The 27419-nt window shown below is 45.0% G+C and overlaps 1 protein-coding gene and 1 long non-coding RNA gene across 3 annotated transcripts in view; one reads left to right on the plus strand and one right to left on the minus strand.

The window, feature by feature from the left end:
- ctif (CBP80/20-dependent translation initiation factor) overlaps window positions 1-18819 on the plus strand; it is a 35881-nt gene extending 17062 nt beyond the window's left edge. For both annotated transcript variants that reach the window (XM_086134937.1, XM_086134938.1), the window contains 5 exons: window positions 119-608; window positions 1091-1384; window positions 3009-3164; window positions 15686-15739; window positions 15919-18819. In XM_086134937.1, the coding sequence (XP_085991063.1) occupies window positions 119-608; window positions 1091-1384; window positions 3009-3164; window positions 15686-15739; window positions 15919-16155 (1231 nt within the window). In that variant the 3' untranslated portion in view covers window positions 16156-18819. The remainder of the gene's footprint in view (window positions 1-118; window positions 609-1090; window positions 1385-3008; window positions 3165-15685; window positions 15740-15918) is intronic.
- On the minus strand, window positions 4071-16036 carry LOC147191523 (uncharacterized). The gene is made up of 3 exons (XR_015103495.1): window positions 15888-16036; window positions 15520-15733; window positions 4071-5300 (listed from the first exon to the last, which is right to left on the minus strand). It is a non-coding gene; the product is annotated as an uncharacterized LOC147191523 (long non-coding RNA).
- Window positions 18820-27419: the final 8600 nt, after the last annotated feature.

Raw genomic sequence — 27419 nt, forward strand, 5'->3', positions numbered from 1 at the left:
TGCATCCACATGTAAGCGGCGTGACTTAAATGTTGGGGCGTCGGTCGTCGAGGGGTAGTTGACATGTCATGGTGCTACGTCACAGCTAAGCTAATCATGACAGTATTTCCCACTATAGGAAACAACAACGGGCTCAGGGAGGAGGTAAGAACCAATCTCCATCACCGCAGCACCATTGGGATCAGCAGTCACCCAGCCCGACGGAAACGGGCGACAGCAGAAACAACGGCCGCTCGCCTCGCCAGTATCAAGGCGGACATGGGCAACGTCAGGGCGGGCACCCGCACGGATGCAGCCAGAACCGACGCTGGCACCCGAATCAGAAAGCTCCGGGACAACAGAACCCCACCGGTCCCGACAGAGGACTACCTCTGAGAGCAACCAAAGAGATCGAGACTGTAAAAGTGACAAGTGACAAGCACACGCGGCAGATGGAGGAGCCTCGCGACTCTTCCAAGGCTGAGTCGGCGCCGGACGCAAACGTTTTGTCACACGTGGCGGCCGGCAAAGAAAGCCCCGGCTCGTCGGGCCAGAGCGTGTCCAGGGAGCCCCAAATCAGCTTGCTGCGGTCGTCCAAGGAGCGGCTGGAGAGGAGACTAAAGGACAAGGTACGGCAAAGCTGCTTACTTCCTCTCCTTCCCTATTAAGCCAATCAAGACGGTGTGCATGAGTTTGCAGGCCACTTTCATCTTTATTTGCTTGACTCAAATTTGTTCTTTGCTGCTTGGCTGCTCAGAGCTGACAGTAATGCCACAATTCATGAACATTCATCTTAAGTGACGCATCTTGAGCTACCTCCCGCTTGACTCAATTTAGAGTTGAATCATGTTTTCTTCATCAGCCGAAAGAAGGGCAACACGGTGAAATGGTGGTTTGCACGTCTGCCTCAATGTTGTAAGGTTCTCGGTTCATGCCTTGGCTCAGGTCTTCCTTCGTGGAGTTTGCATGTACTCCCTGAACTTCCCGTGGTTTTTCTCCAGGTCTTAAGGCTACCTGCCATATTCCAAAAATATGAATGTTATGAATGCCTCTCACCATTCAGTCCTGAGGGCAGTTACCAGAAGTTACTCCAACTCTTATGCTCCCCCAGGAGGAGGCACTGACGGAGGTGTTGGGCGCACCCGGCATGGACCGCCTGCTCAGGCTGCTCAACAGCATGAGGAGCAACAGCGGCGGCGTGGAAGAGCAGCTGGCCTCCTTCATGGAGGAGGCACAGAGCTCGGCGCGCTCCGAGGAAACCCTGAACCAAGTCGTGGACACCATCTACGACAAGGCCGTGTCGGACCGCAGTTTCGCCGCCACTGCCGCCAAGCTGTGCAACAAGATGGCGCTCTTTATGGTGGACGGGACCAAGTTCCGGTCCTTGCTTCTCAATCTGCTGCAGGTAATTCTCAAATGCTTTGTCACAGAAGTCAAGTCGGGGGCGTGCGAAGGACAGTTGAGGCACAGGGCGGGCGACCGGTTTTGATGCCCCAAACATTGTAGTGGGGGCAACAATAACTGACCAAAAAAAAGGCCATCTGGCAGGATTTCAAGACACGCTTGATCACCGATCAATTTTACACAATTAACCAAATTCCTAACTTCAAAAGGACATCGCTTGAAAAAGCATAAAAGCATGACCTGTGCTTTCTTGGATTGTCACTAAGACCTCAACATCTTTGCATGGTTCAGTTTAACCCGTCGCCCCCATAAACAAATAAATAAATAAATAGAGAAGCTGCAGTGGAGTAAGTGGAGGGCAACTTAGCGTGGACGCGGGATAACATTTGGCCCTTTCGATGTCGCATGAAGACAGCGTGGACGTGTTCGTCTCAGTTGACCACTTCGGGACACTTTTCTGCCCCGGGTGAGTCGTCCGGCTCGCTGGGGCTGAGCGAGGAGAGCGCAGATGGGTTGCAGAGGCCGAGGGTGGGAGTCGGATGGCAGTGGCCCGTGGCGTCGTGGGTGAGGAGAGACAATCGCATGAGGAAGCGCGGCGATGGTGAGGGCGGAGGCAGGACATTGGCACCTAAAATGCAGATCAGTGGCAACTGAAGATTCCTCACGGGAGCAAATGTGCACGTCCATTACATTTGTGTCCATGCGACTTTGCTACTGTCACCCCCCAGAAATGTAATCATTTCTGTGATTGGCGCGTGACCGGTCCAGGGTGTGGTCTGCCTTTTTGCATGAAGTTAGCTGGGGGTGGCAAACGAAACGTATCACTTCACCACTGGCGGCATTTGGGGTGTTACAGGAAGAGCACAGTAAAAGCGTACTGGTGAGTTTTTCATCAAATAGTGAGGGGTGGGGGAGTGTAAAAAAAAATGCAAATACCGTCCCACACTTCTATTCTTCCTTTCCTTTTCTTGTCCTCCTCATTCCCCTTTTGTTCCTGACATTTTGCTTGAAGACACCGTAAATGTCACACGTGGATTCGCCAAGGCCCCGCTTAATCGGATTATTTCAAGGCTCGCCCGCGTGTCAATACGGGCGACAATTATTGCGTGTCCACTGCGCTCATTAGTAGTCAAGACATCCATCGTCTCGCGCCATCTTGAACGGCGCTTGGCCTTTTCCACCCAATTTCGTCGCTCACCTCCGCTTGACCGAATGCATGTGACTTACTTGAGGAAAATGTCATATGTCATAGTGGTGGGCGGGGGGGGGGGGGGGGGGGGGTAGAATTAAAAGTTTTACTCCTGGCGCAACATCTGCATAATTGCTCTTCAACCAGAATGAACTCTCACACGCTTATGGTACAGCGGCCGCCACTTTTACGGTGCATTAGTATTCAAAATTCATGACATTTGTTTCAGGTTTTTAGCTGGAAGGCTGTAAGGTTAATGCATACGCGACCTACAAAAAAAAAAAAATCACAGATTGCTTTTACCGTTGCTGAGCATTCTGAACAGCGAGCTGGCCACTATTTTACTTATAGTTTGCGTCTTTGCATATCAAGAAAATTCGTTTGGACATGGAGAGCTGTCACTCATCCCTCTCCCCTTGCCATGATCAATCTACAGAAAGACTTTGCCCGCCGCGAGGAACTGCGGCGGTCGGACGTGGAGGTGTGGTTGGGCTTCATCACCTTCCTGTGTGAGGTGTTTGGCATCATGAGGAGCAGTTCCGGGGAGCCGTTTCGGGTCTTGGTGTGTCCCATCTACACTTGCCTGCGAGAGGTGTGTATTGTTAGCATGACAATATTGTACAAATTAACCACGACTGCGACGTGTGTAAAAGCGTTCCACATTACAGGAAGTTACGCCTCCGCTTCTGTGGTTGGCACTACCCCTTCATTGCTTTTTACCAGTTGTTTCCTTTTGCAATGGCCTCCCAAAAAAAAAAAAAAAAAAAAAAAGCCAACCAGCCGACATACAAAGTCGAATGAGCAAAAGTGTTGTGAGTGTTACCCCCCCCCCCCCCGCCCCTGTTTCGTTGTCACTCCCGGGGGAAATATCCGCTTAGTGGCCACTAAGTGCTCCACCATGACCACCAAGCTGGTGGCAAGCGCTCATCCATTGAGTGCAGGTGCCGCACACCGGCTTTGTTGATGCTTCTTCATTAGCGGCGGCACCTGCAGGAAGAGACTAGCGGGAGCAATGGGAATAAATGGAATTCCACTCTTGTACTAGTTGCATCTTATGGCGATGAAATGCCATCGTCCCTCCCGAAACGCCAAATGCCGCTTAACGCACAATGGCAATCGCGTCATTTGACTTGTGTCTCGTGTGAATGCGGCCTTCAGAAGATGAATCGTCACTTTTGGGTTGACGTTTGAAGAAAAGCCAAGCAAATTTTTCCCAGCTAAATTGTGTACATTTTTCCTCGGAAGGTAAACAAGAGAACATGAGTGAGAAAAGGGATATTTGTCTCGGAAGTATTCATCAAGTATCAGCGTCGGCACAGAAACGACTTCCTCTTGCGGTCGGTTTAAATACAAGCTTGATTAATTGATGAATAGCCTGTTGTTGTGCAGGCGAGATGAGGGGGGGCATACAATGGATTTGTTTTGCTTTTTTAGATGCATATCCTGTCGCGGGAAACTTGTTTCTTCAGAAAAACTTCTCTTTTATTGATGCTGGTGTTCTCTATGGAGCCAAGTGACGACCATGCATAGAAAGGTGTTTTTAGCCAAAAAAAACCCCGACCATGTATAGTCAGGCGTTTTTTGACGGAAAAAAACGACCATGTATAGCAGGGGTGTCAAAGTCAAATGGACGGAGGACCAAATAAAAAATTTTGCTCCAAGCCGAGGGCCGTACTGATCGAATGTTCAAAATGTTAAAATGACTGCATATCGTTTAGTGAACCAAATTGAACCTCCTGAAAACCTAACAAATACATTCCAATATGATCAGATAAATAAAGCAACATTTTCTTAGGGCTCTGTCAGTAAACTGTCAGTAAAAAACAGGTACAAAAACACAAAACATTGAATAAAAGAAGCCGGTATTATTCAAGGCACCATAGAGAGCCCACATTTTCTCTTTGAACAAAAGTAGGCTAAATGTATTTCAAAGAAGAAAAAAAATAATAGCAATTTTCGAACATTCACACCAATAAAATATTTTAAAAACATGCACTTTATTGGATTGAAATACAATCCAATAAAGTGTAAAAATTTATTAACCAAAAACAACACTTTCTTCAAGGAGAAGCAACATGCAGTGAAAACAAATATTAACTTTAATTTTTAAACTTGAACTGAGTAAAAACTCTTCATATGTGATTGCACAGTAATATTCTGTTCTTTGAGGCTGAGCCTGATACTTGGTGTGGTGTTTCATCTTTTCTACAAGTTCATCAATATTTGGGGTCAGGCTCTGAGCTGAGGAAATCCTCAAAATTGAGTGAAGGTGGTCAGCAGTACGCCAACCTCTGTGTGATGTTTTGTTCAGCTTGATCAAAGAAAATAGTTGTTCACACTAGTATGTGCTGACAAACATCGACAACGTTTGAGCAGCCTGGATGTGCGGCTGGGCCATTGTGTCGGGGAGGAAACGGGCAAACTCCGCAGCTCCCACTGCGGCATGTTTTGCCCTCAGTGCATCATTGCGTTGGATGTCTATCAACTTCATTTGGAGGTTTGGTAGTGAGCTTTCCAAGTCAATGGCAAATGGATTTTTTGTGCTTCAAAGTCAGCAAATCTGCGTCGGAGGTCAGCGGCGAGCAGACTAATGTTATCAGCAAACTGTGCCTTCGGGAACACACAGGTATGGAGCTTCTCTTTCATTGTCTGGCAGCTAGGAAAGTGTCCCAAGTTTTCTTCCCGCATTGGTGCCTCCCACAGAATCGATTGGTTTGAAATGCCTTAACTGAAAAGGACATATCAGAAATGACACGATCACCCTGCAGCTGGAAGTTCATTGCATTCAAATGACTCGTAATGTCACACAGAAAAACCATTTCACACAAAAACCTAAGGCGTTTTTAGCCGAAAAAAAACATGTATAGTAAGGCGTTTTTAAACGAAATTTTTAACCGAAAAAAACCCCCGACCATGTATAGTAAGGCGTTTTTAGCCGGAAAAAAACCGACCATGTATAGTAAGGCGTTTTTAGCCGAAAAAAAACGACCATGTATAGTAAGGCGTTTTTAGCCGAAAAAAACGACCACGCATAGTAAGGCGTTTTTTAAACGAAATTTTTAATCGAAAAAACGACTATGTATAGTAAGGCGTTTTTAGCCGAAACAAACGACCACGTATAGTAAGGCGTTTTTAGGCGAAAAACGTTTGTCTATGTTGTTTTTTTCGGGCCAAAAACGCCTTACTATACTATGTCGTTTTTTTCGGGCTAAAAACGCCTTACTATACTATGTCGTTTTTTTCGGGCCAAAAACGCCTTACTATACTATGTCGTTTTTTTCGGGCCAAAAACGCCTTACTATACTATGTCGTTTTTTTCGGGCTAAAAACGCCTTACTATACTATGTCGTTTTTTTCGGGCCAAATCGCCTTACTATACTATGTCGTTTTTTTTCGGTCTAAAAACGCCTTACTATATATACTATGTCGTTTTTTTCGGGGCAAAAACGCCATACTATACTCTGTCGTTTTTTTCGGGCCAAAACGCCTTACTATACATGGTCGTTTTTTTCGGCTAAAAACGCCTTACTATACATGGTCGTTTTTTTCGGCTAAAAACCCCATACTATACATGGTCGTTTTTTTCGGCTAAAAATTTCGTCCAAAAACGCCTTACTATACTCTTGTCGTTTTTTTGGGACCAAAAACGCCTTACTATACTATGTCGTTTTTTCCGGGCCAAAAACGCCTTACTATACTATGTCGGTTTTTTTCGGGCTAAAAACGCCTTACTATACTATGTCATTTTTTTCGGGCCAAAAACGCCTTACTATACCATGTGGGGTTTTTTCGGGCCAAAAACGCCTTACTATACTATGTCATTTTTTTCGGGCCAAAAACGCCTTACTATACTATGTCGTTTTTTTTCGGGCTAAAAACGCCTTACTATACTATGTCATTTTTTTCGGGCCAAAAACGCCTTACTATACTATGTCGGTTTTTTTCGGGCTAAAAACGCCTTACTATACTATGTCATTTTTTTCGGGCCAAAAACGCCTTACTATACCATGTGGGGTTTTTTCGGGCCAAAAACGCCTTACTATACTATGTCGTTTTTTTCGGGCTAAAAACGCCTTACTATACTATGTCGTTTTTTTCGGGCCAAAAACGCCTTACTATACTATGTCGTTTTTTTTCGGGCCAAATCGCCTTACTATACTGTCGTTTTTTTTCGGTCTAAAAACGCCTTACTATATATACTATGTCGTTTTTTTCGGGCCAAAACGCCTTACTATACATGGTCGTTTTTTTCGGCTAAAAACGCCTTACTATACATGGTCGTTTTTTTCGGCTAAAAACCCCATACTATACATGGTCGTTTTTTTCGGCTAAAAATTTCGTCCAAAAACGCCTTACTATACTCTTGTCGTTTTTTTCGGACCAAAAACGCCTTACTATACTATGTGGGGGTTTTTCGGGCTAAAAACGCCTTACTATACTATGTCATTTTTTTCGGGCCAAAAACGCCATACTATGCTATGTCGTTTTTTTCGGGCCAAAAACGCCTTACTATATACATGGTCGTATTTTTCGGCTAAAAATTTCGTCCCAAAACGCCTTACTATACATGGTCGTTTTTTTTTTCGGACTAAAAACGCCTTACTATACTATGTGGTTTTTTTCGGGCTAAATACGCCGTACTATACTATGTCGTTTTTTCCGGGCCAAAAACGCCTTACTATATATACTATGTCGTTTTTTTCGGGGCCAAAAACGCCTTACTATACTATGTCGTTTTTTTCGGCTAAAAACGCCGTACTATATATACATGGTCGTTTTTTTCAGCTAAAAACACCTTACTATACATGGTCGTTTTTTTTCGGCTAAAAACGCCTTGCTATGCATGGTCGTTTTTTTCGGCTAAAAACGTCTGACTATACATGGTCATTTTTTGGGGCTAAAAATTTCATCCAAAAACGCCTTTATACATGGTAGGTTTTTTTCGGCGAAAAACGCCTTACGATACAAAAAAACGACTTCAATAAGCCTTACTTATCATGTTGGTCAAGGAAAGAATGGATATGGTTGGAACCTCTGGGGATTGAACACCCAACCGCTAGTTTGGGACATGGTTTCTCTACCCCTGAGCCACACCACCACATAACTTCTAGTTTGATTTGTGTTTTCTTCAATAAAGCTGCAAATGGTGGTTAAAGATGTGACCTTGTTGCAAACACTCGGAATCGAACACCCGACCGCTGGATTTGGGGCTTCAGCTTTCTACCACTGAGCTAATTAACCGCAATGAACCTTTGGGTTGTTTTGTGTTTTTCCTCAAATAAGTTGTATATGGTGGTTAAAGAGTAGTTATTGTTGCAACAACCAGGGATTGAACACTCAACCTCTGGTGTGGCACTCCATCACTCTACCACTGAGCCAAAGCACCACATAGTACAGTGGAGTTGTGTTTTTTTATTAGTCATGGTCGTTTCTTTCGGCTAACCGTTACATTGTTTTTTTCAGCTAAAAACGCCTTACGATACATGGTCTTTTTTTTCGGCTAAAAACCCCATACTATACATGGTCGTTTTTTTTCGGCTAAAAATTTCGTCCAAAAACGCCTTACTATATCGTTTTTTCCGGGCCAAAAACGCCTTACTATACTATGTCGGTTTTTTTCGGGCTAAAAACGCCTTACTATACTATGTCATTTTTTTCGGGCCAAAAACGCCTTACTATACCATGTGGGGTTTTTTCGGGCCAAAAACGCCTTACTATACTATGTCATTTTTTTCGGGCCAAAAACGCCTTACTATACTATGTCGTTTTTTTTCGGGCTAAAAACGCCTTACTATACTATGTCATTTTTTTCGGGCCAAAAACGCCTTACTATACTATGTCGGTTTTTTTCGGGCTAAAAACGCCTTACTATACTATGTCATTTTTTTCGGGCCAAAAACGCCTTACTATACCATGTGGGGTTTTTTCGGGCCAAAAACGCCTTACTATACTATGTCGTTTTTTTCGGGCTAAAAACGCCTTACTATACTATGTCGTTTTTTTCGGGCCAAAAACGCCTTACTATACTATGTCGTTTTTTTTCGGGCCAAATCGCCTTACTATACTGTCGTTTTTTTTCGGTCTAAAAACGCCTTACTATATATACTATGTCGTTTTTTTCGGGCCAAAACGCCTTACTATACATGGTCGTTTTTTTCGGCTAAAAACGCCTTACTATACATGGTCGTTTTTTTCGGCTAAAAACCCCATACTATACATGGTCGTTTTTTTCGGCTAAAAATTTCGTCCAAAAACGCCTTACTATACTCTTGTCGTTTTTTTCGGACCAAAAACGCCTTACTATACTATGTGGGGGTTTTTCGGGCTAAAAACGCCTTACTATACTATGTCATTTTTTTCGGGCCAAAAACGCCATACTATGCTATGTCGTTTTTTTCGGGCCAAAAACGCCTTACTATATACATGGTCGTATTTTTCGGCTAAAAATTTCGTCCCAAAACGCCTTACTATACATGGTCGTTTTTTTTTTCGGACTAAAAACGCCTTACTATACTATGTGGTTTTTTTCGGGCTAAATACGCCGTACTATACTATGTCGTTTTTTCCGGGCCAAAAACGCCTTACTATATATACTATGTCGTTTTTTTCGGGGCCAAAAACGCCTTACTATACTATGTCGTTTTTTTCGGCTAAAAACGCCGTACTATATATACATGGTCGTTTTTTTCAGCTAAAAACACCTTACTATACATGGTCGTTTTTTTTCGGCTAAAAACGCCTTGCTATGCATGGTCGTTTTTTTCGGCTAAAAACGTCTGACTATACATGGTCATTTTTTGGGGCTAAAAATTTCATCCAAAAACGCCTTTATACATGGTAGGTTTTTTTCGGCGAAAAACGCCTTACGATACAAAAAAACGACTTCAATAAGCCTTACTTATCATGTTGGTCAAGGAAAGAATGGATATGGTTGGAACCTCTGGGGATTGAACACCCAACCGCTAGTTTGGGACATGGTTTCTCTACCCCTGAGCCACACCACCACATAACTTCTAGTTTGATTTGTGTTTTCTTCAATAAAGCTGCAAATGGTGGTTAAAGATGTGACCTTGTTGCAAACACTCGGAATCGAACACCCGACCGCTGGATTTGGGGCTTCAGCTTTCTACCACTGAGCTAATTAACCGCAATGAACCTTTGGGTTGTTTTGTGTTTTTCCTCAAATAAGTTGTATATGGTGGTTAAAGAGTAGTTATTGTTGCAACAACCAGGGATTGAACACTCAACCTCTGGTGTGGCACTCCATCACTCTACCACTGAGCCAAAGCACCACATAGTACAGTGGAGTTGTGTTTTTTTATTAGTCATGGTCGTTTCTTTCGGCTAACCGTTACATTGTTTTTTTCAGCTAAAAACGCCTTACGATACATGGTCTTTTTTTTCGGCTAAAAACCCCATACTATACATGGTCGTTTTTTTTCGGCTAAAAATTTCGTCCAAAAACGCCTTACTATATCGTTTTTTCCGGGCCAAAAACGCCTTACTATACTATGTCGGTTTTTTTCGGGCTAAAAACGCCTTACTATACTATGTCATTTTTTTCGGGCCAAAAACGCCTTACTATACCATGTGGGGTTTTTTCGGGCCAAAAACGCCTTACTATACTATGTCATTTTTTTCGGGCCAAAAACGCCTTACTATACTATGTCGTTTTTTTTCGGGCTAAAAACGCCTTACTATACTATGTCATTTTTTTCGGGCCAAAAACGCCTTACTATACTATGTCGGTTTTTTTCGGGCTAAAAACGCCTTACTATACTATGTCATTTTTTTCGGGCCAAAAACGCCTTACTATACCATGTGGGGTTTTTTCGGGCCAAAAACGCCTTACTATACTATGTCGTTTTTTTCGGGCTAAAAACGCCTTACTATACTATGTCGTTTTTTTCGGGCCAAAAACGCCTTACTATACTATGTCGTTTTTTTTCGGGCCAAATCGCCTTACTATACTGTCGTTTTTTTTCGGTCTAAAAACGCCTTACTATATATACTATGTCGTTTTTTTCGGGCCAAAACGCCTTACTATACATGGTCGTTTTTTTCGGCTAAAAACGCCTTACTATACATGGTCGTTTTTTTCGGCTAAAAACCCCATACTATACATGGTCGTTTTTTTCGGCTAAAAATTTCGTCCAAAAACGCCTTACTATACTCTTGTCGTTTTTTTCGGACCAAAAACGCCTTACTATACTATGTGGGGGTTTTTCGGGCTAAAAACGCCTTACTATACTATGTCATTTTTTTCGGGCCAAAAACGCCATACTATGCTATGTCGTTTTTTTCGGGCCAAAAACGCCTTACTATATACATGGTCGTATTTTTCGGCTAAAAATTTCGTCCCAAAACGCCTTACTATACATGGTCGTTTTTTTTTTCGGACTAAAAACGCCTTACTATACTATGTGGTTTTTTTCGGGCTAAATACGCCGTACTATACTATGTCGTTTTTTCCGGGCCAAAAACGCCTTACTATATATACTATGTCGTTTTTTTCGGGGCCAAAAACGCCTTACTATACTATGTCGTTTTTTTCGGCTAAAAACGCCGTACTATATATACATGGTCGTTTTTTTCAGCTAAAAACACCTTACTATACATGGTCGTTTTTTTTCGGCTAAAAACGCCTTGCTATGCATGGTCGTTTTTTTCGGCTAAAAACGTCTGACTATACATGGTCATTTTTTGGGGCTAAAAATTTCATCCAAAAACGCCTTTATACATGGTAGGTTTTTTTCGGCGAAAAACGCCTTACGATACAAAAAAACGACTTCAATAAGCCTTACTTATCATGTTGGTCAAGGAAAGAATGGATATGGTTGGAACCTCTGGGGATTGAACACCCAACCGCTAGTTTGGGACATGGTTTCTCTACCCCTGAGCCACACCACCACATAACTTCTAGTTTGATTTGTGTTTTCTTCAATAAAGCTGCAAATGGTGGTTAAAGATGTGACCTTGTTGCAAACACTCGGAATCGAACACCCGACCGCTGGATTTGGGGCTTCAGCTTTCTACCACTGAGCTAATTAACCGCAATGAACCTTTGGGTTGTTTTGTGTTTTTCCTCAAATAAGTTGTATATGGTGGTTAAAGAGTAGTTATTGTTGCAACAACCAGGGATTGAACACTCAACCTCTGGTGTGGCACTCCATCACTCTACCACAGAACCAAAGCACCACATAGTACAGTGGAGTTGTGTTTTTTTATTAGTCATGGTCGTTTCTTTCGGCTAACCGTTACATTGTTTTTTTCAGCTAAAAACGCCTTACGATACATGGTCTTTTTTTTCGGCTAAAAACCCCATACTATACATGGTCGTTTTTTTTCGGCTAAAAATTTCGTCCAAAAACGCCTTACTATATCGTTTTTTCCGGGCCAAAAACGCCTTACTATACATGGTCTTTTTTTTCGGCTAAAAACCCCATACTATACATGGTCGTTTTTTTCGGCTAAAAATTTCGTCCCAAAACGCCTTACTATACATGGTTGTTTTTTTACGGGCTAAAAACGCCTTACTATACTATGTCGTTTTTTCCGGGCCAAAAACGCCTTACTATACTATGTGGGGTTTTTTCGGGCCAAAAACGCCTTACTAGACTATGTCGGGTTTTTTTCGTGCCAAAAACGCCTTACTATACTATGTTGTTTTTTTCGGCTAAAAACGGCTTACTATACATGGTCGTTTTTTTGGGCTAAAAACTTCGTCCCAAAACGCCTTACTATACATGGTTGTTTTTTTCGGGCTAAAAACGCCTTACTATACATGGTCATTTTTTTTCGGCTAAAGATTTCGTCCAAAAACGCCTTACTATACATGGTCGGTTTTTTCGGCTAAAAACGCCTTACTATACATTGTCGGGGGTATTTTCTGCTAAAAATGCCTTACAATACATGGTCATTTTTTTGGGCTAAAAACGCCTTACTATACATGGTCGTTTTTTTCGGCTAAAAATTTCGTCCAAAAACGCCTTACTATACATGGTTGTTTTTTTCGGCCAAAAACGCCTTACTATACTGTCGTTTTTTTCGGCTAAAAACGCCCTACTATACATTGTCGGTTTTTTTCGGCTAAAAACGCCCTACTATACATTGTCGTTTTTGCGGCTAAAAACGCCTTACAATACATGGTCATTTTTTTCGGCTAAAAACGCCTTCGAAAAAAACGACCGTGTATAATAAGGCGTTTTTAGCCAAAAAAAACGACCATGTATAGTAGGGCGTATTTACCCGAAAAAAACTACCATGTATCACAAGGCGTTTTTAGCCGAAAAAAACGACCATGTATAGAAAGGCATTTTTAGCCCCAATTAACGACCATGCATTTTAGGGCACTTTTAGCCCCCAAAAAAAGTCAATTTAGTGCAGGTGCCGCACACCGGCTTCGTTGATGCTTTTTGATTCGCGGCGGCACCTGCAGGAAGATGCTACTGGGGGCAGTGGAGATAAATGAAATGCCACTCTTGTACTGGTTACTGCTTACGGCTATAAAATGCCACCCCATCCAAAACGCCAAATGCCGGTTAACACACAATGGCAATCCCCGCAAACCATGCTCGTCATTTGACTCGAGTCTTGTGTAAATGCGGCCTTCAGAAGATGAATCGTCAGTTTTGGGTTGACGTTTGAAGAAAAGCCAAGCGATACTTTTCCCAGCTAAATTGTGTACATTTTTCCTCGGAGGGTAAACAGGAGAACATGACTGAGAAAAGGGATATTTGTCTCTGAATTATTCATCAAGTATCAGCGTGTTGCCGCAGCAAAAACATGGCACAGAAACGACTTCCTCTTGCGGTCGGTTTAAATACAAGCTTGATTAATTGATGAATAGCCTGTTGTTGTGCAGGCGAGATGTGTGCGGGGGGGACAAAACATACAATTGATTTGTTTTACTTTTTTAGATGCATATCCTGTCGTGGGAAACTTGTTTCTTTAGAAAACTCATCTTTTATTGTTGCCGGTGTTGTGCATGGAGCCCAGTGAAATATCTGTACACCAGCGAGGCCTTTTCCGTGACTTTACTTGTTCCTGAAACTTTTCCAGTGGCAATAAATAAATAAATACATCAGTCAGTGCCCAGGTGCTATTTTGAGTGGCCTCCCGGTATCGGGCAGATACCCCATCGACGCATCATTGTCACTCGACAATTTGACATTTGGGTACAGATTTTAGCAAGGGTCAAGGAAATTGACATGTATGATTTGTTTTTGTGGGCCACAAAAAAAAACCACGTGGCGCCCCGGGCCTTGAGTTTAACACCTGTCCTCTAAAATCTTTGATAACAAATCCAGTGAATTCATGAGAAAAAAAAACAAGTGACCGAGTCTACTCCCCGCGTTTTTTTTTTTTTTTAAATGTACTCGTTAAAGGCGTTCTGTTGCAGTCGCCACAAATTGGCCTCTTGCCCTTCTTACGCACTAAACGTGAGAAATGATCCAATTTAACCAAATTGGTCGTAAATATATTGATTACAAATATATTTGTAATCACAAGAATCACAAGATACAGTATATCTTTCTTCCTCCATCTCTAATCGCAGAGTCTAGTGACAGGCGGAACAGGGCTGAGCCTTGGCCCATTGAAGGAACGGCGTTATGTGGCGTGGCTGTGTCCCTAATGAAGTGTCCATTGTGCGTTTTTAGTTTGGTACGCTTGAGTAGACTAATACTTGATGAAAGAGGCGGGACCGCTGCTACCATTGCCAGAAATAGTGTTGCTATGCAACCATTGCAAGCCCATTTGAAGTCTTCCAACGCGCGGCGTTCCGTGCGCGTGCACGCGCGCGCGTTGTTAGTGGAACGCTGAAACGTTTGCGTCTCAGCTGGAAATCGCCGCATTCTTTGACAAAAGCCATCCGTGACATGTTATTTGTTCGTCAAACGTGCGTTTGTCCTCTTTTCATTTTTCTGATCAAATGCAAGGGGGTGGATTTGGGTGGGGGTGGGTCGGGAGACAAAAATAACAAACTAAACGGGAACCACAAGAGATTCCCGAGGTTTTCCCTGCTTGGTTATATAACAAATGAGGAGGCGCACGGCTCCCAGCTTGTCAGAAGATGCTGTGAAACTTGGGTTTGTTATCCCAACCGCCAACCAAATGAACGGCATTCGGAATGTTTCACAGACGAATCTGTGATCAATGACGATTTGAGTTGAACGTCTGCGCAAGATTCCCCCAGAGAACTCATTAGGCGATGATCCCGCCCGCGTGGGATCGTCACGCTGTCACGGTGTCCATCCGCGCGTGCGGAGAAGGTGACGTCGAAAGGCAACGACAGTCAAGATGTCGTTGCGCTTACCATATAATTAGCTTTTTTCTTTCTTTCTTTTCAAGGTGTTGTTTTTTTGTTCCCCCCCCCCCCCCCCAGTTTAAAAGTGTTCCCAGACATGACATGGAGAAAATACTCCTGTCAAATTTCATCCAAATTGATGTGGATGTCTCTGCTTATGCCGTTTGTCTCGCATTTGAATATTTGCAAAGTTCGCAATGGGCATAAGTTGACATGTCCGCATAAATTGAAGCGTGAGTGTCCCGTTGTCGGGACGTTCGCTGTCACGGTTAGTGATAGAAGTACGTCCGTGGTATTGTGTTACTCTTATTCTGAACATTTCTACGTCTTTCGGCGGAAAATGGCTCAAAACGGTTTGTATATGGACAGTTTCCAAAACCAGTCCGACAGACGTGAAATGGACAAGTCAGTGCTTTCGGGAAAGAAGCACAAATAAACTGCAAATTTTGGGCAACTGATCGATGACATCACGCTCAGAGTGAGGAACAAATAAATGCTTTTTTTAAGACAGAAATCGGCTCGGTTTGTCTTTCATGAATTTGTCTGATCGAGGTTTCGCTTTTTCCATCGATCAACCGAAATAACGTTTTTTCACTCTATTTTGATTTATAGACATGGACTGCTAGAAACGTAAAACTACCTTGAAATTGATCTCGGTTTTTAATGTTTTTTTTTTTGTATATACGATGCTGTAAAATCGCATCTCGCCTCCTTCCCTCCTCGTCTTCGTCACTACGCCGGACGTCGCCGTGCTTGCATCTGCCTCGGTCTAAATTGGCACCGCTTCCCTTCTTGTCCCACTGTAGCTGCTGCAGTCCAAAGACGTGAAGGACGACGCCGTGCTGTGCTGCTCCCTGGAGGTAACAGACAAATACGCACTCGGTTACATAGTACACGATGAACCAGGGTTCTCTTTGGGTCCAGGGGAGGATTTGGGTTTTTTCCACACCGTCCCGCCAGGCGTTAAGAGTAGCTTATAATGTAGCATACAGGCAGTATTTTCTTTACCCGCATTTTTTCTTGTCTTTCTCCCGTGCAGCTGCAGAGCGCCGGGCACCTCTTGGAGGAGCAGCTGCCCGAGATGATGACGGAGCTGCTTGTGGCCGTGCGCGACAAGATGCTGAGCCCGGCCGAGTCGCCGCTGACTCGCTCGCTCCTCATGGAGGTGGTGGAGCTCCACGCGCATTGCTGGAGTCCCCTGGAAGCTCCCGCCACGCAGTACTACGACCGCACCATCCATAAACTCACCGCCGCCGCCGCCGCAGCCACGGCCTAACGCGCCGTATCTTCCCCGGACTCTGGGCGCAGACGATGGCGTTTGGGCCACTGGGGGCAGTGTCGTACGGCAGTAGCTTATCCATGGGAATAGAGACATGTATGGTGGGGGGGGCTGTCTTCATTGTCATATGTCCCCTCCTCCTCCCGTTGCATCCTCTCGCCCTCGTGGCTGATAACGGACAGAAAATGGAGGCAGGGAGCAGACACGGCGGGTTGTTTGCACCGTCTGCCCTCCTCTCCGCAGGGACCCCCCCCCACCGGGTCAGGAGGTCTCGCCATGGGACTCCAGCACGCCTACAGCAGCCCCCCCGCCCCCCATAACCCCCCACCCCACCCTTTGTCTCCTTCCCTTAGCAGGAAGCCTTTTTTGTAGGGACGAGACAGCGGGCCTGCTGGGCCCGCCTGGACTCGGGATAAGGATCAGGCTGGCTCGAGTAGGGTGGCAGATGGCGGCTTGAGCCCTCGTGAGACACACACACACACACAACACACACTTCCATAAACACACGCAGCAACCCTGTATCCCGCTCTCCGATATAATAGAAAAGAGGAAACAAGGGGGTCATCAGCATTAGAGGTTCATTATTTAAAAAAAAAGAAGCACATATTGCTGTTCAACCTCCTGTTTTGGTCCCCCGAGCCACATTTATTTTTAATCTGTATTTATGACATATGATTTTAATATCTTATTCTCACAAGGAATATTAGTGCCACACTGTCAAGTTTTAATATGACAGGAAATCGGAGACTCAAAAGAACGACATGTTGAGTCACGATAGCGACAGTAATGTTACGAGAAAGGTCCACTGAAGTCTTAAACTTACGTGAATTAAAAAAAAAAAAAAAGCTACGCAGTTGTCAATTACAAAAGTAATCATTTTAGGGGAATGAAATTGTCATCGGAGAAGGAGTTTGTGAGGAAAATGTCATCATAGGACTGTAGTTGTGTCAATAAAGCTGGCAGGTTTAAAAAAAAAAAAGCTTCCTTAAAACCAGTGAAAATTGACACAGGTGTGTTTGAGATCAGCATCGAGTATTCTCTTATAATCCTTTTCAAAAAAATGTTCCTCTTTTTTTCAGTGTGGCACTAAAAACTTGTTTTGCGGATTTTCGCCATGTACGGACGCGATCCCGCATTGGGCTTTCTTGCACACGTTGGGAGTCGATTGCATTGTTGCGAGTTGGTTTGCTTTCAACAAACAAAACTGATGGACAGAAAAAAAATGTTGCTGCAGTGAGAGGAAGTTTTTGTTGAGCTAAATAGAGAAAAAAAAAATAGGAAATAATGGAAGTGTAATGCAAATGTGAAGTGTAGCTCACATTTTTACTCCTTTGCCGTGAACTGGTGCGTGTTCAACATTGACACTATTTGATCATTTTATTATGTTTGAGGAATAATGACATTTATTCGCCTCTGTATTATGAAGACCACATAGCCCCAAAAAGAAGAAGAAGAAAAAAAAAACCTCTCGATGTATATGTGACGCTAATGTACGCTGCGATCGGTCATGTAGCATCTGTGAATGAGCTCTCTGTAATCTGCGTTCAGTCTATTTGCAAGTATTTAAAAGAAAGAAAAAACAAACAGTTGATGTTAGCAAAAGAAATGTGGGAAAACGCCCAAAAGATTTCCAGCAGGATTTAGCTTGTTGGGTTGTTTTTTTTTGGGGGGGGGGGGGGGTGTTTGAAAATACACAAACACAATTCAGGGATTGCATCCGTCGAAGGACCTGTCTTTGTGAAATGCTGCGGTCGCGGCCACCGTCTTACGTTACGGGCGGCTACAATTTAGCATTACTAGCGACACGTATTTTCAACAAGGTCAGAAGAAGAATGAATACATTGTGCATGACAACCCCAAACTTACATTGGTGCCGCTACATTTTAGCTTTGTTTATCTTTTTTTTTTTTTTTTTGCAATGCGTTTGTCCTTCGAATGATGTCAGGCCGGAACGAGGACACGGTGACGCTCAAGGGGTGTAACGGTACGAAGGCGTCGCAGTTCTGCGCCACTTGAGGCCGACAAATGACCTATTCTTTTTTTTTTTTTTTTTAACATTATTTTTAGTGCCTTAAAGCACCGTGAAGACTTGACGAGTTGCCCGAAAGCCAAATCAATCCGGCCTTATAGCTAGATTTAGCCCATAGCTTAGCATGTGACGTCAAGTACCCTTGCACCCCTCAAACACAGTGGACATGCTTGTGCTGACAAACAGCGCACTTTTTTTTTTTTTTTTTGGTATTAATTCCTCTGTCTTGCATCAAGAACTCAGAACGTGTGTCATAGAAACATCATCGCTTGGATGATGATGTCATGATGATTGTAACTCGTTATTTTCCCATTTTGTTTTATTTCTAGCTTTCTATTTAAGTTAAGATCATTTTATATATATATATATATATATATATATATATATATATATATATATGGGGGGGGGTGAAGACTTGTGAAACAGATGTAATCCTGACCTTGCCTTGCAGGCATGTTAGTAGATGGTGGGATTACTGTGGTAAATTACCAATGTGAATTTTTATGCAAAAAAAAAAAGGGGGGGGCAGCTCAGTCCCCCCCCTTGTCTGTGCCCGTTAGAGCCCCTCGACCCCCGCTAGCCTGTTTTGCATATTGTCATGAATATTAAAACTTAATTGGGGTGAGGCTCCACTCAGATGTCTGTTTGTTTTGCTTTTTCTTCTGGAAGTTGTGTGTGTGTGTGGGGGCGGGGGGGATAAAGACAACCGAACAAAAAGATGTTTTGCAGGGAAGAAAAAGAAAAGTTGTTTTTCTTTTTGTGGTTCAACGAAGACGAAAAGGCAGACGCTCAAGATTGTTTCCAGGGTCGCTAGCGACAAAGGTGGCACGGCGGTGGGGCCGTTGCGCTCACAATGCGAGCCTCATTTACATATGCCGTGGCCGTTACGGCCTCGCGCATTCGGCGCACGACAACTTTGGAGCGGTAACGCGTGCGCCCCCGGATTTTATTACGCTGGGCTAGTCCGGAAGCGTGCCTTTGATTCTGGGTGGTGCTCTCTCGCATCCAAGAAAATGTTTGTTTCCTGTCAATGAAAGCTGCAAAAGACATCGGTCGGTTGGCGAGATCAAAGAAGCTCACAGGTAAGGGAGACGATTCGAAGTGGAGACGGGACGGGAGGTCGGCATTCAAAGCAGCTCCTTCAAACTTCACGAGACTATCGTGCCGCGTCCAACAAGATCCTTATCGGATTGATGATGTGCAGGTTAATGAGATCAAAGGCTGGATGACAGCAGATAGGACTCCGGGCTTCGCTCGAGCTTCCAAAAGCTTCAAACATGAGGGATTATCTTATCCAAGCAAAATCCTTCTTGGGTTTTAAGGGGATACGGGATACGACGCGCAAAGGGGCACGGCGAAAAAAACCCTTAACGGCACCCTCCGTTCGAATGCAGCGGCGATTTCCGATCGTTCAATAATCTCCTTTGTAGGGTTGAAAGAATCCAATCGATTTCATTACCTCGTGTTTCCTTCCGGATGATTCGGCGGTGCGAGAACCTTATTGATTGGGAAGGTGTTCTGCGGTCTTGAGGCCCTCACGCTCCGGTTCAGGCGTGCAAGTCGGTGCGCTGCGTGGAGAAAGAAAGAAAAAAAAAACAACTCAGTTTGCTTGCGTGGAGGTCGCGGAGGCCACACATTGCGGAAGACAAAGTCGAGTTAAAAAGCCAAAGAATCTTCTCCCCAGATGCTCCTGCAGCGGAAAAAAGAAAGAAAAAAGAAAAACACTCTTCTCGGAAAGAAATCAATAACCGTGGGCTCCCGGCCGCTTCCAGCTCGACCTCTGGACCGCCGCGTTACTTGGAACATCCACAAGTTACCCACCTGCGTATTCTACGCACGCAAAGCCTGGCCGGCGGGATATTGTCGCAACGGTGCGCGATTCGCAAACCCGCCGTCAAGATCGTTATGATCGTGGCTTTCTCGCAAAACGCTAAAATCTGTTCGCTGGGTACGAGCGGGAAGTAAAAGACACGCAGAGAGAGATGACAAAACATTATTTTGTGTGAATCACACCCGCGTTTCTCGAGCCTCTCAAGTAAATGCAAGCAAACGCAACTCTTGTCAAAGATGACATGGCAGAGGAGTGGGAGGGGGGCGGGGTGGGCAGGGTGGGGGTGAGCCAAAACAAATCGTTGTGAGGCAACGATCCAAACGTCGCTCAGGTGAAACTTTTAGAAGCTGAAATCAACCCAAGCGGAAACTGGAAAGCCGTGTCGCCGCTTCCTGGACTGGCAGTGCAGGAAATGATATCACGACCTTTACGCTTCCTGAATGAAGTGTCTCGGCGGCCCTTTTGGGGCGCGGGAACTCCTGAGTCAGTAAATCAAGTTTTAAATGGAGCCAAAACGCTCGCGCTCGCTTGGCGGAGGCCTTTCAAGAGCGGCAGCTGAACGTCGACTCTCCAAAGTCCAAATCATTTGGGCTCTTCGTGCCCGAAATGAGCTTGGCGTCGCTCGGCGAGGGAAGCGGAGTAGCAGCAGCCTTGCTCCATTTTGGAAGCAGTGACACAAAGAACGTGCAAAATGGCCATCTGGTTATTACAACTCATGGCAACGTTCATCTCTTAGGTGGACTTCAAATCACAAACATGAGCCGTTGCCGTCTATCGGTCACCAGCGCGCGAGCGCGCCCCGGCGTTCGCTTGGCCGGCTGCTGCTTTTTCCACGCGGACGCTGCCAACGCCGACAGATGGAATGTGGCACCGAGTGAGGAGAGGGCAAGAACGCAAGGAATGAGGAAACGGGAAGAGCTTGGGAATTCCTTTGCTTTCCGACTCCAGGCCAGGAGATGTTGAAGTGTGTGTGTGTGTGTGCGTGTGTGTGTGTGGCCTTGCGAAAGTCAACTCATCCGTCAAGCGGAAATTAGCACCTGCCCTATAATGAGCCACGGGAAAGCGGCTGTTGTGCGGGGAGGTGGCCGCAAACGTCCACGGACGTCTTTGTTGCCAGGCTCCCGCGAAGCGAGTGTCAGGCTCGACCCTGTTGCCAGGCAACCCGCGCCGCGCCGCTCGGCTTTTTTTTTTTTTCCCTTCCTCAACATGCTAAAAATGAAGTCAGGAAACAAGAGCGAAGCCCCGCAGGGAGGCTTTGAACGGCGTCGTTATGAAAACATCTGGATGCGTTCGTCCACTTTTAACGGGCCCAGTGGCTCAAAGGCGTGTCCCCCCCCCCCACCCCCCGTGGATCAACAGGCTTCAAAGAGGTCGGCCGGCGGATCGCATGGCCTCGCGGACAAGGTTCTACTTTGTCCGGGGAGATTCCACACCCTCTACACGACTTCACAAACGCTGCCCAACTTCTTCTTCGGTTGACAACAAAGCTCGCGTGCTACGGCGGCGCCGTAACGAGTTTATCCGTAACTTATGCTAACGCCGAAGTTAAGTCGGAATTCGAAGCGATATTTGCATTCTAAATGATGGCTTTTCATGCCGCGGACCGGTTTCGCATCGAGATCTATTTTGACGCAGTGGCATCGAAAATAAACGTCGATAAATGAACGTTGTCGTCATTAGCGAGAACCCCGCATTTGTTTCACTTCAAACGATCTGCTGCCATTTTGTTTTTCCTCCAAAGGGTCTGACTTTTAACTTTAAGAAATGGCTCAACGTCTTGCACGAGCACTTTTTTTTTTTTTTCAAGGTACCCAAATTACTCGAGGACTCTTTTCAGCCCTCCTGTGCTGTCCTCCTGGTCTTGAAACCGGCTTTAAAATACAAGAAAACAAGAGAGGAAGATGCAAACCACCCGCCCACCACGGCGCCTGCATATCATCATCATCATCATCATCAGTCATTTTGCTCTTCTGCTATTTTCTCTTGGCCTGGTTCATCCCAATTGTTTTTTTTGGGGGGGGGGTCCTCTTTTCCGTGCAACATTTATATGACCATCGAACTCGCTCGCGTGAGAAAACATTTCGCACTCCCTGCAATCTTGGGCAAATGTCGTCCTGCATCAACTTTGCTTCGCTTCTTCTGCTGAAGCGTTGAATTTTCATGATGTGGCGGCCACCCCGTGCGCCTTCACGACAGCAATAACAAGCTTAATGATATCAAGTCTGTTCCGCGCACGCGTACGTACAACACGATGTGCTTGTATTTAATTTTCTTTTTTTCTATTTCGCTGCGGGTTGAGCGCTAATATCATATATATGGTAATGATGGTGTGTGTGGGCTGGGAGCGACTCGCACCTCTTTAGAGTCCTTTCATTACATCTATCCCCCCCCCCCCACCCTCCTCCCCGTGACATGTCATGTCTGCGTGTCGTGCGGCCGCGGTCGAGACGCGCCGGGTCAGCAGACAAAGGAGCATTGAGGCGCTGTCGCGGTCACCCCGAGGCCGCGGCGGCGATGGCGGCAACAATGGCCATATTGTTTGATGTCAGCGCCTCGGGATTGCGCCTCCGGCTCGGAATATTAAGCATGCCAACACAAAAAGGGGCCGCTTAGCCGCTGGGGCGGATAGCGACGGCGGTTTAGAGGCAATTTTCGTTTTCTCGGACGCGTGTGGACGCTGCGGTGTAGTAAAGGGGTTGTTTTTATTTTATTGTGTTTACTTTTGTCAAAATTTGGCCTCGAATATTTCATTTTGACTTTCATAGTATTGCTGAATTCATCCTTGGAATAGTTTCAACTTTATTTTCCTATTTGGGTGGATTTTTCTTAGTCTTGCGACTTGAAATATTTTTCCTTGGCTGTCATAAAATTAACATTTTAATCCAGTCATATTTTTTTATTTTATCCTAATAAAATTCTGAGTTTATTCTGTGAATATTTCACTTTTATTCTGGTCCTATATTTTTTTTTACCGTAGTCTCTGAAAATTGCAATTTTATTCTAAATGTGATTGACCCAATATTTCACGGTCATGCTTTGACTCCAGTATTTGGACTTTATTTCGCAAGATGATGTCTAGAGCTAATTAGTTGCTAATTGGTTTGGCAACGTCTTGAATTGAGCGATGTAATCATCCAAGCGTCCAATCATCTTATTGACAAACCTGTTAGACAATCCGATCAAGCCCATTGATTTTCCTCCTGAAACTGATTTGTGACTGCCGAGGTTATCGGGCTCGTCATAATTTTCACGCCTGTCCGGGACCGATTGATTATGTTATCGATCCCCCAATTACGGCTGGCCCGCCGTGTGTGTTCTGCCTCTTTTACGACGGCTCAATCCTTACTTTGACTTTCACGTCGGCGACGGCCGAGGAGGCAAATTAGTCGCAAGATGACCCCGGCGCGCTTTCAAAAACGTTGCACTTTTCGTCCGCGACGTGGCCATGATCAAAACGGCCGTTTGCCTCAATCCAAACAGCCGGCCGGGTGTGAGATTGAGCGCGCAGGTGTAACCAACCCGCCCAGAGTGGCCTCGTCGGCCATGTTTATTTTTGTGTCAACGCGCCCTCCGAAAGGAAACAGAACAGTGTGCTTGAGTATTTGTACAAATACATTAAAAACAAAAAAAAGACAGCCTTTTAAAGAGCATTGACTGACAGCTGACCCGAGAGGAAATACAAGTTCTGACCACACTGTTTTCTTAAAATACACCGGTCAGACACAACATTAGGTACCCCTGCACAGACTCACGACACCCAGTGCGGCAATTAAAGTCAATACAGCTGTATCCTGACTTACATGTTTGTTTGTTTTTTTGGGGGGGCGGGGGGTCTATATGGTTGCAGCAAACGACAGCAATTCTTCCCGACAAGTGGCAAAAGCAAAACTGAAACAAAGAAAATTGGACGGATAGATGGATAGATCGAGGCATTTCATCATGACCGATTTTTTTTCTCTCCACCTTTCGTTTCGCTTCGGGCACACACTTACGAACGTGCAAAGAGTGTCAGACGTGTGTGCGTAGGTTTGCATGTCTGTCGCCTTGCATTATCAGACCCCCCCCCCCGCCCCTGCCCACATCCCGCCTCGCCCCTGCGGCATTGATGGTGATGAACAAGAACAACATGACTAAAGTGCGAGACGCGCAGTGTGACCTGCTAATTTCCTACACACGCACGCACACACATCCACACACAGACCCCCCCCCCCCCGATATTGCCTTTGACTCCGTCTCCCCCCGCGCACAAAAAGTTAACCTTTCACTTCACGGGAAGGTCGCACAGACTCATAAAGGGGAGGTCAAGGAGAGGCTGCCATCTTCACCCCCGAAGGGGTCTCGAGGCGACGTGACAAGGACGAGGCAATGAGATGATGACGCATTTGGAGCCCGTGGGAATTTACAACGCCCGCGCACTGTCATTCTTTTTTACGAATCAACAAATCAAATCAAATGTGCGTTTGTTACACAGTACCTGTACCTGGTGTGCGGTATACTTAGTGAGCGCCTGTTAGAAAATGACTTTCCTCAGAGCAAGTGACGTGTTCATCTGTGTGTCTCACACCGGGCAGCGAACACCCCTCACCTACACACGCAGACAGTTACCATGTTGCCAGATGGGCTTGCCCACCCCACCCCCCCCTTCCCTCCACAAAGCCAGACAAATTTAGTTTGGGGCGGGGGGGGGGGGGGGGGGCTTCCCAGATTAATATTCAGGCAAAGTACTGGCTATATATAATTGAATCATGATGCCATGAATGTACAACGGGGACTACTTTAGATGCAGCCACCACGTGTATGCGCACAAGCGGACACAGATGCGCGCGCACGCGCCAGCGCCAGCGCCAGCGCCAAGCCTTGGCTGCCAGCTGTGTGTGCTGTCATGAATACAGAATCGCCGTTGTCTGCACGCCACACATTGTTTGAATACATTTCAATGCCATTTTTTGGTACGCCTGCGCAATCGCATGAGACCCCCCCCCCCCCAAAAAAATTCTGATAATAATTTTGTAACTCAGAAGTTACAAAATTAGCATCCCTCACCAAAATAAAAGCTTGATTGACTTGACTTGAAATTTCTCACAGAATTCTAGCTTAATGTTCCCTACAAGAGCAACAAAAAATAAGGAATTTTGCCATTTGGAAAGTCTGTTCTTGAGCCCGAAAGTTACAAAATTCTGAACCCTTCCCCACCAAGTCATACTGACTTGAAATTTCTGACACAAGTGAAAATACAAAAGCGCACCCCCCCCCCCCCCTCAATGAGAGTCGTGCGCTGCGATTTCAATGCAGCTGCTGTACTGTATGCGCCATCTGCTCCCTTGGGGATTGGGGGGCCGGGGGGAGGGGGGCTGTTCTACGCTATAGGTGAATCTAATGTAAGTTTCCTTTTGATGAGAAGAGCTTTTGATAAGGTATGCAGTCTGAGTGAACGCCGTCCTCGTTATCTTGCGCATGTGAACAAAATGCTTTTGCAAGAGATTTTGTCCACTGCGCGCTGTCAACAACGTGTCAGTCAGTGAGATGTTCGTCGCCTCCTTCCGTGCCTCCCGTTGAAAGAAAATGGCTTAAAAACAAACAAAAAAACAAAACAAAAAAAACTAACGCAGCTTCTAAATACATATTTTGTTAAATATTTAACTGGGATCCCAGCGTGTGTGCTCAAAGAAATACAGTTTGGCCCCTGAGGAATAACCTCATGCTCGGATTGTCAAATTCATCACGTACTCTAGATAACAATTGTAAAAGCTATACGGATACAAGAAAAATGCAATCACGGGGTGGTGTAAATATCGAAAAAACTTTTTTTGGGCGGGGGGGGGGGGGCTACATAATTCTGTACTGTTTGCGGACTATCAACAAAGGTATTCTCAAGCATTTTTGCCCGTGTTGAACAGTGTTTACTTTCCCACCCCTGAAGCAAAGGAAAAGGGAAAACAAGGAGCGTGATTTGAATAGCAAACATTTGCTCCTTAACGAACACGTAGACCTTTTAGTAACATTGTAACTGCTTTCAAAACAAGCGCTTAGAAATTACAGCTACCGTGAATAACTTTTGGAGAAATTGGGATTTATGCAGCCCAACGATCGGTATCAAGTGAAGTGGGAGTTGTTGTCCAGTTAGCATGCTAGCACATGATCTTGTCATTTTTCTTTCTTAAATGATTTCATTCAAGCTGACAATTACTTTCCGTGCGTCGACGCAGGCTAGTCTCATCACCGTAAAATGACTCGTGTTTAGATATTTTCGGAAGCTAATTGTTTAAGCTAGCAGCTAGCTTAAACAATTAGCTTCCAGTTAGCTGCTAGTTGCATGGTGGAGGGGATGGGTTGGCACATTTGTCTCACACGGGACATCCCTTGCGGCAAGGTTTTACGCTAATTCTTGATTACATGCGATGTGTCCACAAAGCCCTTAATTTCATTGTCAATATGTGACAAAAGCGTGGAAAAAAAAAAATAAAAAGAACAATTTTCGCAGCCTGATTCCTGGTACGCAGCGCCCAAGTGAAAATAGACTCTCTCATTGAAGTAGAGCAACTCAAAGTGAAACGGTTCAAAGCGGCTACCACCTGGACTCACGCACGCGTTTATGTGCGCTCATGCGAGGTGCCGCCGGTAAACAGCGTGACTCACGGTGATGCTTTATTTATTTATTAAAATCTGGAAATCCTACTGAGGAGCGGCCTAGCACTTAGCATCAAAGTGTCAGCGCCCAGAGGGGCTGTTAAAGGTCATGTCTACACTCATCTGTGCATGAAAAGAAAATGATGGGCAGTTCCTGTGAGCATGCTGTGCTGTTACTGGATCGTGAAGACTCCAAAATATGGATTTCTTCATCAACATGGTAGGATTTACAAATAAAGACATCAAGAAATAATTCCACGCAGCTTTTGCAGCAAGATGGTCGAAGAACCCGTTGACGCACCATATCTATTTTTCCTCCTGACCATTACAGTTCCACTTGAATGTGCGGCCAGCTTTTTCTTTTTTTTTTTCGCAATCAACATCGGTGCATCTTATTATTTTGAAAAAAGGCACTCAAGTGTTTCTTAGTTCCTAAAATTGTTGAAACCTTGCCGTTAGAGACGCTAAATATTGATCGTGACACGCACACAGACAGTCTCTTGTGCTTCCTGTTGTTGTCTGGCGGGCTGTCACACTCAGGTAGTGATGCAGAAAGAGGAGGTGACAAACCACACACACACACACCAAGCGACACAAACCACCTAATATCTGATCTGGCATTTTTTTTTCTTTTTTTCAGAGGCAGTCACACCTCCTCTCTGCCTCGCACCGTTTGCGTGCGTGCGTGCGTGCGTGTCACAGTCAGGGTTCATTGGCAGGTGAGCCGGCGCGCCGCCATGTTACAGTATTCTCTGTTTGACTCTTAACTGTTGA

Source organism: Hippocampus guttulatus, chromosome 17, assembly GCF_054856545.1.
Source record: "Hippocampus guttulatus isolate MCC_2025c chromosome 17, RoL_Hgut_1.0, whole genome shotgun sequence".
NCBI classification, from domain to species: Eukaryota; Metazoa; Chordata; class Actinopteri; order Syngnathiformes; family Syngnathidae; genus Hippocampus; species Hippocampus guttulatus.